At 40.5% G+C, this 14,991-nt stretch overlaps 1 protein-coding gene across 1 annotated transcript in view; it reads left to right on the top strand.

The window, feature by feature from the left end:
• Positions 1-1,003: 1,003 nt before the first annotated feature.
• Positions 1,004-14,991, top strand: part of plpp4 (phospholipid phosphatase 4) — a 56,527-nt gene continuing 42,539 nt past the window's right edge. Inside the window, exon 1 of the mRNA XM_005473867.4 lies at positions 1,004-1,570. Coding sequence (XP_005473924.1) covers positions 1,482-1,570 — 89 coding nt within the window. The 5' untranslated portion in view covers positions 1,004-1,481. The remainder of the gene's footprint in view (positions 1,571-14,991) is intronic.

Raw genomic sequence — 14,991 nt, 5'->3', positions numbered from 1 at the left:
AAGCTTTGAAGTTGGAGCTCACCTACCAACCTACCACCATCTCGCTTCTCCTCTTGTTTTGTTCTTATTAGGGAACTGGCAAAGACTCCAGGCACATCACCTAGAATTCAAATGTATGAAAAAAAAAGAAGGAATACATCAAAATCTCTGCTGTGCGTCTGCGTGTATAAGAGTGTGCACATATAGCCTACATTTATTTATCGTAGCTACGCATAGCTAAAGGGGTGCCTTGTTAACCAAGCAAGATGCAGAATTTCTATTTCGTCCCAGGTTGCAGAGCATGTGACCCAGAAAGAAGTCTGTGGTCTGGGGCTTTCTCTTCAGTGGTCTCTCCCTCACGGCCTCACATGCATTCAAATGCACACAGCGGCACGTTTCAGACTGGCAGGTAATGCAGGAAGGCCAGCTTTAGAGGGCATAAAATATTCATGTGTGTCTATAAAGTGCTGGCAAGGTTTCCTGGCCCGCAGGTATTGCTGCTGTCTGTGCTCCTTCATCACTGCCTGACTGCTTAGACCCTGAGGTGCTAGATTTGTCATAGGGTATGATTGGACAGTATGTGGAAGGCCCAACAGAGAGAAAGTCCCTCCACCCCTCCCAAAGTGGTCTTCTTTTGTTCCAGGATTGCAATATCATGTGTCAGTAATATCATGTGAGCCTGATACCGGTGTTGATGGATTGGTTCTACTAGAGTTGTAAAGGGTCTGGTCATGAACACCTGCCCAGACTGTGCCACCGGAGAGCCGCCCTGCTTTGTGTCACATTTACAGCCAGTGGCTCATTGTAGTCTGTGAAGAGATGTTGGTCCAAGGTCCGTGTCTCTTTAGCGCAGAGCAGACAAGAAGAAACATGGAGGTGTGTTGGACATGAGCGCTGGAGCCTTTCTTTTCCTCCCATGAGTGTCTGGGTGGTGTTCCAGAAACTTCTAGTCATCTGAATCTCCAAAGTCAAACACAGAGGATGTGAGAGAGGGAGAGAAAGAGAGAGAGAGAGAGAGAAGAGAGAGAGCGAGACCCACTACACCACACAAGCTCGCTGATGCTCTGAGTATCTCCCTTTTACTTTGCAGCCTCCCATCACTTCCCTCTCTGTGCTGACCCACACCTGTACCTTCTCCCAAATCGGCTGATATCGTCTGCCCCCCGAACTCCAATCTTAAATTAAGAAACTGATGGAGTGGAAGAAGGAGAGTTTCACTCGATAGAAGAGCAGCTGTCAGCAACAGAGTTGCTATAAAGAAAATCGCCCGAGGGGGACAGAAACAGACGGAGACGAGCGGAGACAGGCGAAGGAGAGAAAAAGAGAGGAAGACTGCTTCAGGTGACCGAGTTGCAATGGAGGCGCACGGCATGCGCGATTAGGGAGCGCCGCTCGTGGAAAGCGCTGGGCTTTTGTTAAGGTGGATTACAAAAGTGAAAAAGCCTCCAGAACTGACCGGGACCGCCTTTTTTCTGCTTGAGTTGACGGATTGTCTCCGAATCATGAACGTGTCGCCTCCAGACCGCAGGAAAAACATGCGAGAATTGGCTCTGGAGATTGGCATCAGAGTTCTGCTTTTCGGAGTTTTCGTGTAAGTAAAGGCTCCAGCGGCTGAGCTCTCTCAGAAACACTGAAAACATTCAAATTAATAATAAAAATTAATAATAATGAAAAACTGCCTGGCAACTGTGCGCGTTTTGGCGATGACATTCATTTTCGTCACTGATGTTATCCATTTGCCTTTCCATTATTTCGACACAGAAGTGTTGTGTTCAGGTTTATGTGCCGCGGTGTGGTGCTGAACGAACAGGTCCCCGTGCGTGCGTGTGTGTCTGTGTGTGTGTACGTGGCGGGACGGAGCTGCAGTTCAGCAGCGTGGACAGACCGCTGTCAAACCAGCAGCAGACCGACGCTTTGGTTAACAGGTTGCAAAAAAACAAAACAAAAAAACCCAACTTAAATCTCCACCAGAATAGACTTCCTGTTATGAGCGCGCTCTGTACGGACTCTTATGAAAGAACTAGTATTTAGTTTCTTTTGATCTCAGCCGGTTAGAGCTGCAGCGACAGCTCATCTGACCGTTTCACTAGACACGACACAGTAATCTAACTAAGCACACAATGATGCACTGATACTTTGCCCCCCTTTTTTCTGTGAAGCTTCTTCCTCGCAAGCAAAAACTAACATAAATAGATTATAATTGTTTGTCTATCTCGGAGCTATTAAGCCCCAGGTGCATCATGATTTTATCATTTACCATGTTGCTTATTTTTATGCTCGATATGATCCCAGTTGAGCTACAAGTCCCGCTATCTACAATGCATCCCCTTCTTGCATCTTTTCCATTTATGGGAGAATAAAAGAAGAAGAAGAAAAAAAGAAGAAGATCTCTGATTTTGCAGTGTTTAGCCACAGTTCGTGCATTCCGTGTGTGTCATTAATATCTATCTCTTGGCTAAGTGGTCCAACTCTGTGTGTGCTCTCACAGCAGACGGATTATCCGGCCAACAAGAGCCTGATGGTGTGCCCTGATTGTGTTTGACATGGATAAACTCAGATAGACAGAGGAAAAAAATGCATAAAGTATCTTGGATGTGCCCTTTGTATATTTGAATGTATGATACTAGGCTCTAGGATTTGCTTCTGTGAATCTGTGCCACATTCAAAGAAAAATGCAGTTTCACACAATATCGTTTTCTTCTTCATCATCATCATCATCATCATCATCATCATCACGAGGCAAGTGTTGTATTGTAGCACAGAAGCCCCAGCCACAAAGCACTTGATCACCTTAATGAAGTGAGTTTTACTCCCCATATTCCCTCTACACTACACAGAGCTTTAATCTGCTTCTGATAACACTCAGTCTCCCCCATCAGTACACTTGATCTACCCCTAATAGGATATTAAGTTAGCATGGGTACCAAGCATCACGTTCTTCTATGAGACAGTGCACACACACAGACATGCACTGCATGTTGTTCAGCTTAGGGAAGGTTGTTACTTTCCTGCTGGACTGCAATCTGATACCTATACCTTGGATTAAATAGGATTAACTAGTGACAAAGCTGGTGAACCAAGAAGCCATAGAAGCCAGATTCCTTTGTTTACTGTTCATTTTGATTTGATTGATACAGAGCCCTAAAATTTAAGAGCAAGTTTCAATCGTGTATTCAGAGAAGGGAGAATTTGATCTTCTGCGTTTCTTTGGGGCTCGAAGTTATTGTTGTATCAAACAAGCTTTATTTCAGCAGACCAGATAGAGTCGCCCTCTGGCCTCGAAGGGCAGCGGATCCTGTACGTATCTCACCTCGAAGACTGTGGTGAAGGCAGGATAATTGGGGTCAACTAGAATCTGTTGTTTTCTCCGCTGAAGGTGTAAAGGACAGGTTTTGGCTGTCGCTATCCGTGCCTGCTGTGCGGTGTAGGCTTGGTGTAGGTGTAATGCACTGTATTTTTATCTTGGGAAGAAAACGACAGTCTCATCTGTGCATGTTTGCCAGGGAGATTTACCAGTCGTCTTAAATTTAGTTTCACAACTTGGTGTTTTCTTCCTCTGCAGCTCACTCTTGAATGTGACAAACTGGAAGGAAAAAGAAGAAAAGATGTTTGCTCATTTTGCTGTTCATATTCTTTCATAATTGTGAACATGTACCGAGGGGAAATGAATGAATTAATCCTGAAGTAGGTCTAACGAACGGATATGAATGCATCAGAGGTGTCTTTCCCATATGCAAGTTTGGTAATTCGGTTTGTCTTTGATTCTGATTAAATAATGCTGACTGTGGCAAGGAAGTTATTCTCTCTGCTTGACTGCCCACCCACACAAACAGTGGACTTTAATCCTAAGAGGCTCGAAATCTCTGCATTATTCACATCCAAACTTTTCCAAAGACAGCCTGCCTTTAAGGGAACGTTACTTTCTATTTGCCCTTGCTTGCCAAGCTGCTGTCTGTTCCAAGCCTCGGGAGATGCAGTGACCTTAGTGAGAGGCTGAAAGTGTGACTTTGGGTTGGCCCTGTGCTATGAAACCACTAATGCCATGCAGTCATCATAGGTTAGCACCCCAGGAGTCACGCATGTCTTATTCTAAAGGGATATGATCTCTGACATTACGCAAAGTATAAAAAAAGAGAAACACAAATAAACACAAAGATAAAGTCCTTTTTAAATCTCTAGTTAAATGCTCAGCAAAGAAGGAGAGGATAATGAGATTGGTCTTATTGCACTTTCCTTGTAATCTGGAGCGCAACAAGCAAGAGCTTAGACAAATACCAAGGACTCATTTCTTCCTTGAGTGGTTGTGTGACAGAGCTCGTGTCCTCAATCAAGCAATACAAGCTTTATTTTGTCAGTGTGTTTGTCCCGAAGCTCATAGTTGGACAATTGAATAAGCACGTCCCATAAATACCCGAACACTGCTTGCAAGCAGAACAGGCGACAAAAGCAAGAAAGACAAAGACAAAAAGAAAGAGACAGAAGAGGAAGATAAGATTGAGGACACACAGTTAGGGAGATCTAGATTGTTTAGAGATTTTCAAGATTAAGACCTGAGGCTCAGAAAATAGATAGGCACCATAACGACCGTGAGAACCCGTATCAAAGCAATCTAAAAGCCTCTTGATTGCCCAGAGAAGATGGCTGCTATTTTACAGGCTGTCATACACAGCAAAACAGAGTAGATCTGTTTGTGCCAGAAGCAACAATTTGGAACCGAGCAGAAATGACTTATTTATTGAAGAAAATTATGGCGATAAAAAAGGATTATTCTTAATTGCATGCATTGGTAATGAGGCATACTAATGTGTGATCTGAAGCTGGCATCAGCCATTAGATCATTTTTTGATATGCAGTGTCATGAAAAACTATTTGCCCCCTTTCTGATTTTTTTTAGTATTTTTTATTTGTATTTTTGCATATCTGTCACACATAAATGTTTGAGAGCAACAAGTTTTTAATATTCGACGAAGATACAATATGTGGAAATACAAAATGCGTTTTTTAAATATGATTTCTGAAATGAAAAAAAATGTCTACACCCCCCTGGTCATATGTGAAAAACTAACCTCCACCCCGTGTTAAATCATGAAGTAACTGTGTAACCACAATTTTTGGAAAGCTGAGTCACTCACAGGCCTGATTACTGCCAGAATCAAGAAGTCCTTAAACAGAATCTGTCTGACAAAGTGATGTAGGCTAAAAGATACCAAAAAGCAACCATGACCTAAGAAACTCTAGAGGAGATGAGAAATGAAATCTTTGACAACAGTCAGTCTGGAAAAGGTCAATATAAGGGTCAATATATAAAGCCAATATTTAAAGCTCTGGGACTCTAGTTAACCGTGGTGTGAGCCATTATCCACACATGCAGAAAACTTGGAGCAGCGGTGAATCTTCCCAGGAGTGGCAAGCCGACCAAAATTACTCAACGACTCATCCAGGAGGTCACAAAAGAACCCAGGACAGCATTTAAAGCATTGATGGTCTGATGATCTGGGCCATTTTGCTGCTTCAGGACTTGGATGACTTACTATAATTCTGTAAATCTGCTCTCTATCAGAAAATCCTGAAGGAGAATATCTGACCATCAATTCATCCCCTGAAGCTCAAGCACACTTGGTTTATGAAACAGATTTAAATCTGAGATGCTTTGGAATGACCTTAAACAGGCTCCTCGTGTTCAGAAATCCAATATAACAGAATTAAAACACCTCTGCAAAGAAAGTGGAGCAATGTGACGTGAAAATTAGTCATAGCCAGTTATCACAAACGGTTGATTTCAGTTGTTGCTGCCACGGGTGGCACAACCGGCTGATAGATTTAGGAGGCAGTTTCTTTTTCACACAGGGCCAGGTAGGTTTGGATTATTTGTTTCCCTTAATAAATAAAATCATAATTTAAAAACTGCATTTTGTATTTACTTTATCTTTGTCTAATATTGAAATGAGTTTGATGCTCTGAAACATGAAAGTGTGACAAATATGCATAAAACTAAGAACTCAGGAAGGGGGTAAAATGCATTTTCACAGCACTGTAGTTGCTGTCAAACGAGGTTAGATGCAAGTGTATTGAAATAACACAATTCATCCCTCAAAACAGTGACTGCACATCATTCCCCATCTCAGAGGAAAGTTTAGGCAGTAGCGAGATACAGCCCAGAGCGTTAGCCAGTGAGAGATGATGGGGAGGAGCAGAGTCTTGAAAGAAACTTGGACTTTTTGAGAATAAACAGATTGTTTAGTCAACACGTCTGTTGGATTAAAGGTACTTTCAGCTGCTCAATATTTTCCCAAGGGGTCGCCACAGAGGATGGATCTGCATGTTTGATTTGGCAGAGATTTTTCACTATTTTACACCAGATGCCCTTCCTGACGCAATCCTCCCGTTTATCTGGGCCTGTGATCCCCTGAGGCTGGGTTTATTTCTCCTGCCGGTTATAAACTGGGGATCTTTCACGTGTAGAAGTGAACGTGTTATCGGATTAATGGTTAAAAAGATAGACAGACAGAAAAAAAAGAGCGATGCAGAGTTTAAACTAAGCTGTAATCCTGATATAATTAGTCCTGGTTGATTACCATGACTGCAGTTTAATGATACAACAATAATTCCTTAAACGTCAAACACAAGTGGAAATGCAGGTGACTCTGTTTTTAGTGCACTTAGCTCACTTTGGTTTCATAAAGATGTCTGATCTGATCTGGATCTGATCTCACGCAGCACATGGTACAAAGAGCCGTTTTGCGCAGCGAATCGCAGCGGCGATGGTGACGGTGTAGAGGAGGATTCAGCCAGTCACCTGCAGCTCTTCATCTAACCACTCCTCTAACTGTGCCTGCGCCGTCTCGTTCCATTAAAAATTAAATGGACCGCTAAAAAAAAAGAAAAAAAAGATTGTTGATAAGCAGTCATAGTCAGCACTTACTTCAGTGAAAAACACATTGCAGTTTTTAAATCTTTCATAATTAATCCCTCATGTTTTGCCAGTCCAACGCTTTTAATGTGAGGCAGCATATTCTCTTTACATTAGCAGTAGCTTAATTCTCTTACTTGGCAGTCTCCTGGTCCTCGTTTGAAGAGAAATAACAATAGACGGCGAGGCTGTTATCAGTGGTGTGGAGAATTTTTTTTTGTTTTTAATTACATGCATGCATAGTTTTCTTGTGCAAGAATACCCTCTGTGCTTAGATGGAAAATCTAAATTCTGCACGAGTCTTTTTGTTGCATCCAACAAACATTACATTACATCAAGAGTGATTATAGAATCTGAATGAAAAGGAGCTGAAAAGAAGCTTTATTCAAAATGGGGGTCTGAGATCATGAAAACATTAATGTAAAAGAAGATTGTAACTTACGTTAAAGTGGTATGGACACTAAAATATTCCTGGCCTTTCTCCCGAACTCCACTCACAGAAACGGTAGAAATAGTGTAATTATTTTAATATAAGATGTAAGTAAAGAGATTTTTACCCAGAGGGCCACAGGTGTGAGTGCCAAAGCCATAATATAAAGTGCTGAATTCTAATCCTTGTAATCAGAAAGAGCCAACCCCCAAAATAGACACAGTAAGTCTGCAGCTTTGCAGCCTTCAGCTCTTCGTTTTATTCATCTGTCTATATGGTTTAGTCCAAACGCTTTTTCCCCACGGGCAAAATTTCTAAGTAAACAAGATCACTCCTGAACAGTACACAGTGGGTAATGGCAAAGAGAGGGAGTAAATTCTGCAGTCCATTAAGTCCAGTATGGAGCATTTAGACTCGGATACAGCGTTCAGAATTTGGATGACTGAACTAGAGACACAGACAAGCAAGAATTGGGGTAGCAAACGTTGACTGGTGAGAAAGAGGACTCCAGAGGGATGCTGCTGTTGTACTATTTGCCTGTATACATATTTATTATGTTCGGCTGTGGACAAACGTGACTTCTCAACACTGACACATCTCCGTCTTGAGTCATCTGCCATTTGTGTAAATCTCACTGTCTTCATGATTATAATTATAATAGATTTTCCTCGCCTTAATTTTTGCTGCTACCATCTGAAGCACAGAGTCACGGGTCATCCAGTCTGTGACCCTCATTGTCTTTGAGATGAAGAAAGAATTGAGATTGCATGTTTGACTAGTGACTGTAGCAGGACAGGCAGTGAAATACTTCCTGACTTGATAACACAAACAGACCGAGTCAACAAGCGGTGACTGAAAAAGTGTGACCTTAGTAGTGTCCCCTTTGTATATCTTTGTCTGAAGAGCCCAGGGAGAGCACCCAATGTTGTGCTTGATTATATAAGCTATATTCGACACAATAACTTAATCCCTAAATGTTTAGGTTTTATAAAGTGGCAGTTTATTCAGCAGTCTAATTAAACCAAAAAACTATATGAGTGAAAATACAAAGGAGACAACGTCAGACTATGTGAAGTAATTTTAAAAAGAAATTGCATTTTGGATGCGATTGTGATTAGTGACCATGGTGAATTGGGAATCTGAGCGGTGTGGGACGATTTGAGAAAAGATTAGCAGAAGGAAAGCTCTATTAGCAAACGAGGCAGATGCTGCGGCAAAAATATCCATGAATCCAGCGAGAGCAGAGGCAGCTGACTGTCACACCAAGACCAGGGAATCCCTGACAGCTCAGCCTGTCACCGCTCTAAGCTACTCTGGCATTTCATTCTCCACAATCGTTTGATCAGCTCATTATGTCTTGCTGTCCCTGCTGTCATTTTTCCAAACCCGTATCTTTATCCCTCCATGGGTAGCAGATTGCTCAGTTATTCTCTGTGTGTCCTTTACACCAATCTGTCTTAAAGGGGTACTGCAAGTCACTTTGTAAAGATTGCCTTGTGGATCAACTTATCTGTTAGATGAAATTTACTGTAAGAAAAAAAAAGTCAAACAGTACTATGTAACAGTCTTGAGCTGCCCTTCTTTTCTTTATTTTGGTAGAAAAATTAATCAAAACACATGCAAACATACACAGAGATACAGTATAAAAGGAAAAAACTGGGTTTCTACAGTTCTAATGAGCTTGCAGATGAATATTTAGTTTGACCACATGTGAACTCTCTTAGGCGGCCTTGTTTCTCTGTCAAGCTGATTCAACACTACTTCAGTAATGTTGAGGTCCAGGCTCTGGGGAGACCAATCCATGACTGATAGTGTTCATGATGGTGTGTTTTTCAATTCAGTTCCATGCAATTTTATTTATAAAGCGCCAAATCACAACAGCAGTCGTCTCAGGGCGCTTTATGTTGTAAGGTAGACCCTACAATAATACATACAGAGAAAAACCCAACAATCATATGACCCCCTATGAGCAAGTAGTTTGGCGACAGTGGGAAGGAAAAACTCCCTTTTGACATGAAGAAACCTCCAGCAGAACCAGGCTCAGGGAGGGGCGGGGCCATCTGCTGCTACCGGTTGGGGAGAGAGAAGGAAGACAGGATAAAAGACATGCTGTGGAGATTAAGAACAAGTATTTTTCAAGTGTTTTTCTGTCCAGGTATGCCTTTACTGCATTGGCAGTGTGTTTGGAATCACTGTAGTGCTGCAAACTGAAGATGTTCTTAATCTGATGCTTTTCAGATGGTATTGCACGGTGGATCAAAATCTGATGGTACTTGTTGTGTTCATAATTCCATCAAGATCCCCATCACCACTGGCTGAAGACCATGACACAGCCTCCAGTGTTTTACTGGATTCATCACTCCATAAGACCTGTTGTCACTGATTTTCATTCCAGTTCTTCTGTAATTAGAAATCCGTAAAATTCGTTCTTTGCTAAGTTGTCTGTTCTGTGCTTCATCCCTTGAGTTAGGTGCCTTTTTTATGTTCGTAATAGTGATTCATAGGTCAGTGTTAAAAGAGGATTAACAAACAAAAAAATATTGCCTGGACTTCAGGTATAAGGACTGAAAATGAATAAAAAAATAATATTTTATGAATGTGAAACTCGCATCTTTGACACGTTTCATAAATTCAACTAAATAAACTGGAAAAATTATGTGATGTGACAGTGGGTTATATTGGATGAGGCAGCTAACACATTCATATTCACTTGGATTCATAGGTCAATGTTAAGTGGCAAAAAAACCAACAAAAAAACCATCAAAACAAAACAAAGAAAGAGAAAAAAACTATTGCCTGAAAATAGTCAGGTACACGGAATGAAAATGAGCAAAATACCCGCCAAAGTCCAAAGAAAACCTTTGAAAGACCTTCAGAAAGCCTGGAGAACTATTGCTCTTTAAGTGCACTTTAAAGAATTACAAACAAATATGGCTTCTTGGAAAGAAAACATTAAGAAATGAGGGGTGGCTCAAGACTTTTGCACATTACTGTAGGAGAAGCAGAAAAACCCTCATTCTAGTTAACAATAAATCAGATTACAGATTTTTGAGTTATTTTTTGTCGTGAATATACGACATCTGAAAACAGTTCCAACTTTTACATCCACTCTGAGTTTAATGTTGTTGTCATGCGCCTTAATAATTTATCATATAGTACAGAGTTGCACTTTTCCTCCCAAATCTAATTCCCAGCCTTCCCACTGCTCGTATTACAAAGTGAAAATAATAAACTTAACCAGTTTCCACCGCTGTACTGGGGGGGTCTTAAAAGTCAAAGAAGAATCTCGTAAAAACTACAGTAACAGCAGGGATTGTGCTTTACGTGTGGAGTTTTCAGCTGGAAAAACAAAACAAATACTGGAATGTAACCACTGTTCAGAATTATGAGCTTTTATATTTTCTTATTCTTAGGGAAAAGCTCTTACTGCAACATGGTATTGTGTTCTGGTATTGCAATTTCACCATTATAAAATATGATTGTCAATCTCAGTTCTAGCCGTAAACAACTCTTAATGTTAAAACTGTTCCTTTTGTAAAATAAAGCGTCTCAGCAATCAGGTTGAAGCTCAGAGGATGCAAATGATGGAGCTGTAATGATGTTATGAAGATAAACTGCATCACATTATTTGTTCATTTTGTGCTTCCACGCCATTCTGTTCATCTGAAAATGTTCTGTAAAACTTTAGTTTCCCCATTATTTTAGAAGTATTTGAACCATGACTGGTGCTCGGTAGATGTAGGCTGTGATGAGGGGCAGTGCTGTGGCGCTCTGAGGTGTGGAAGTGCGGAAGTGACAGCTTCTGTCAGAGTGGAGAGGAAGGTCCCCTGCACTGAGTTACACTTCCTCCCATCACGACATTTCTATTCTTATACCTCCCCCTGTCATTTCATCGTTTTATTGCCCCTTTCTTGGGTGATTTTTTTTTTCAGCCTCCTCTGTATTACTGTCATTTTCAGCATCATACTCTTATCTATATACAAAGACAGATGAGGGGCTGAGAAGATGAAAGAGCCTCCCGCCAACACACACACTAGCACATTTGGCAGTCTCCTGGCCCAAATCTTAAAATATATAACAAGCATGCTCCTCTCCTTCTGGAGAAGCCTTCATCACGTCTCTCTGTGTGTGTTTGTGTCCCTCAAGCCCCAAGCTTTTGCTGTCAGACCACTTTTTCCTTGATGACTATTCTGTGATTTCCTGTAGAGAATACTGCAGAGTAACTGCTCACTTTTTGCCACAGTAAGGTAAATTTGTGGACAGTGTGCGTGTCATAGTTGAAGGGAAGAAACTTACATGTATTTTTTGAAATCTGTCATAACTTTAAAGTAGAAAGATAAACTCTATTGTTTACCCATTTTCTTCCACGTATGCAGTTTAGGATCACGGGCAGGCTGAAGCCCAGCTACCGTAGCACAGGAGGTGGTGTGCACCCTGGACAGGTCGCCAATCTGTCACAGGGCTAACATACACATCCATTCCCATCACATTCACACCTATGGTTTGGGATTTAGAATCACTAGTTAACCCAACCCCACTAATTTAGGTTCTTTTGACTGTGGTAAGTACCTGGAGGGATCCCACGCAGACATGGGGAGAACATACAAACTCCACACAGAAAGGCCAGATCATGGATTTTAACCGAGAACCTTTTTCCTAAGTGTTAAAGAAAAAGAAAGCCAAGTAACAATGAATGAATAAGTAATGAATAACACTGTGTCGCAGCTCACTAGATCAGAAATACAAATAAACAGTCTTTTCTTTTAATCTTTTCATTCTTTCTTTATTCTTCAACACTGTGGTGAACACACAAAAGAAAAACAAATATTTGTATAATAAGGTTTAATGGTGGCACAAACTGTAGCATTATAATCCAATGAACTGGATTATACAATAATATTCTGCACCCTTGGGATACATAAAGCTACTTTTCCAGTTGAATTACTGTTTTCAGACAGTCCCTCTTATTATTATATCGCAGAATTACAGGATACCAACAGATACTGGTTCATAATTCTGTTGTAAAGGTGAAAGGACTAATCGATAATGACTGGATCGAGACAGCTACACTCAAAATCACATGCAATTTATCGTCCAGCTGTCAACAGACTCAAGCTCAGTCTAACTTAACCTTTTAATGTGTAAATGCCGCACACCAAGGTGCTCCAGTTCAATTAATTATGCTGATTAGACCTTGTCACAAGACTTTGAGGTTAAAGACAGCTTGATTGAATTGTCCTTGACTCTAATTAGTGAGATTGAATGTGTATGAAGTTCTGACCTCTGTGTTTCCAGTATATTCAGTAGCTAAATTAAGGTGGCATTTTCTTCTACATACAGTAGTTCTACCATCATGAAGTGTAGGAACTGTATATTGTTGCCAAACTTAAGAACTTTAACTCAACTGATATTCTGTTTGTCAAAACAGGACCTACAATTACAGGTACTAGTAATCAAAGGTGTTTTAATGATTAATGCCAGTGAACCAGGATGCACAAAGCCAGGGTTCTATAACCCTAACACACCTACATGTAACTGTAATACACATCAATGCAACCTAAGATCAAAAAAATGTAATATAATTATTTAGAATGAAATTACATCTGAAATTACATCCAAACAAAAGACAGCAGTTAAAGGCCGGAGTATGCCCACCAGTGGCTCCAATTATTTTGGCTGATTAGAGTGTAGAGTGCTTCTTCAGACTTGGTGGGTGTGTGTGCAGTCATGCTTCATCAGCATCTCTCTCACTCCCTGTTTGCTTCGCTGTCTTTAAAATCCTTATTAATGCACAATATGTAATGGCCTTTGGGTTTGGGGTTTTTTGCCATTTGAAGTGTTTATATTTTTTGGTTTAGCTCTCTTTTGTTTAGTATTTCTGGTAATTCTGGTAAGTAATTTAGTAATTTTATTTAGAATTTATTAGTGCTGTCAGGGTTAATGCATTAACATGTTAAAATGGGCTAATCCGCATTAGCGAGTTAACGCAGATCAATCCGTGTAAGGGGTTACTCGGGGTTAACGCGTCATCACGACTGACGCGATGAACAGTTAACCCATCTGGAGCGCAGACTGACTCAAAATCCCTGAAATGACTCTGTCAACGCATTTCGGGCAGTTTGTCCAAAGTTTGTCCATTCTGTGCTCCAGATGGGTTGAGTGCGTTAAAATATTTAATCGTGTTAAACATTATGACAGCGTTACCGCTGAGTAACCCCTTACCCTTACACAGATTGATCTGGGTTAGCTCGTTAATGCGGATTAGCCCGTTTTAACGCGTTAACGCTGACAGTGCTAGAATTGATGTTTTTGTGTTCTTGTGGTTTATTAATATTTGATTCCTTGTGTTTACTTTTTTCTTGCCTTCTCTTTGTAATGTGATTCTCCATTCAGTTACAGTTTCAGCTGTGTCTTGTTCCCCCGGTGTTTCCATTCTCTTGATTATATTGCTCAAGGTGTGCCATGGGCTTTACAATTAAAAGTGTGCTTTGTTTCAATCCTGGATGGTTGGATAGGATTCATATTGATTTCCACTTAATTGTTGTAAGCAAGGAAATCCAACCCTCACTTTCACATGTTTGTTTAAAAATAGCATCATCAATGGCCAGTATAGAAGGCATTTAGCTCAATAACACTGTGTTCACCCCAGCTTCTCCTTATCAGAGTTTCATTGACTAGAGGAAAGAAAACCTTTCACTAGGATTAATGATTAACTCCTGAATGCGAGTAGGAACCCACAGCTATTGTTTGGAAAAAAAAAAAATGAAGTGGTTCCATTTTCCTGTACGTGGCCATTGATTCTAAATAAAAGATGGATGGAGCTATTTCAACAGCTCCTGATTTGAAGCCTCAAGCTTAGCATCTTGTTGTTTTGAAAGTGGACACGATGACAGATGGATGGTCTGACTTAAAAACCTACAGTTGGGCTCCTCAAGCTCATACAACAGGAACTTGACGATCACAATTCGCCCCTTCCAAGCGTACTCTTTTTTTATCATCCTTCTTGACACTAATCAGGACCATAATTACAAAATCATGTTGTAAGTCCTGAAACTAGTAATCAAGGCCATAGACTCAGTGGGACAAATGTTTATTAAATTAACAAATAAACAATCAATAGATTTTTATATTGTCAGACTTCTTTTTGCAGCCAGAGGAGTCACATTCCCACTCGCCACTAGAACGAAAGCATTTTTCTTCATTGGTTTCACTTTTCAGATCAGCACATGATATGTTATTCAGGGCCTCCACAACAACAATCTTCAAGAAAATGAAAAACAAAGTCATTTTTCTGAAGTGGAAAGAAAATCACATTGATGATAAAATTCACAACAGAAAACAACAACAACAAAAAAATCAGAATCAGAATCCGAATCGTGTTTATTGGCCAAGTATATGTGCAGACAATTACAAGGAATTTGGTTCCGGTAGATGGTGGCCACGAAATACTATTAAATCCACTAAATCCACGAAATACTATTTAAAAAAATCTGAGCAAGCAACGTAAAAGCATTACAGGGTGATAACACTGAATATATAGACTTCACAGATAGGAGATGTATCATTATTATACTTCAGATCCATAAAAATGCAGCATCCCTCTGTGTGTGTGTATCCATGTTTGTACAAGCAGTGGACCTCATCTCCCGATGCTTTCACACTGAGTGGTATT

Source organism: Oreochromis niloticus, linkage group LG13 (assembly GCF_001858045.2).
Source record: "Oreochromis niloticus isolate F11D_XX linkage group LG13, O_niloticus_UMD_NMBU, whole genome shotgun sequence".
NCBI classification, from domain to species: domain Eukaryota; kingdom Metazoa; phylum Chordata; class Actinopteri; order Cichliformes; family Cichlidae; genus Oreochromis; species Oreochromis niloticus.
The sequence above is the reverse complement of the archived record's forward strand: the minus strand, read 5'-3'. Positions and strand labels throughout refer to the sequence as shown.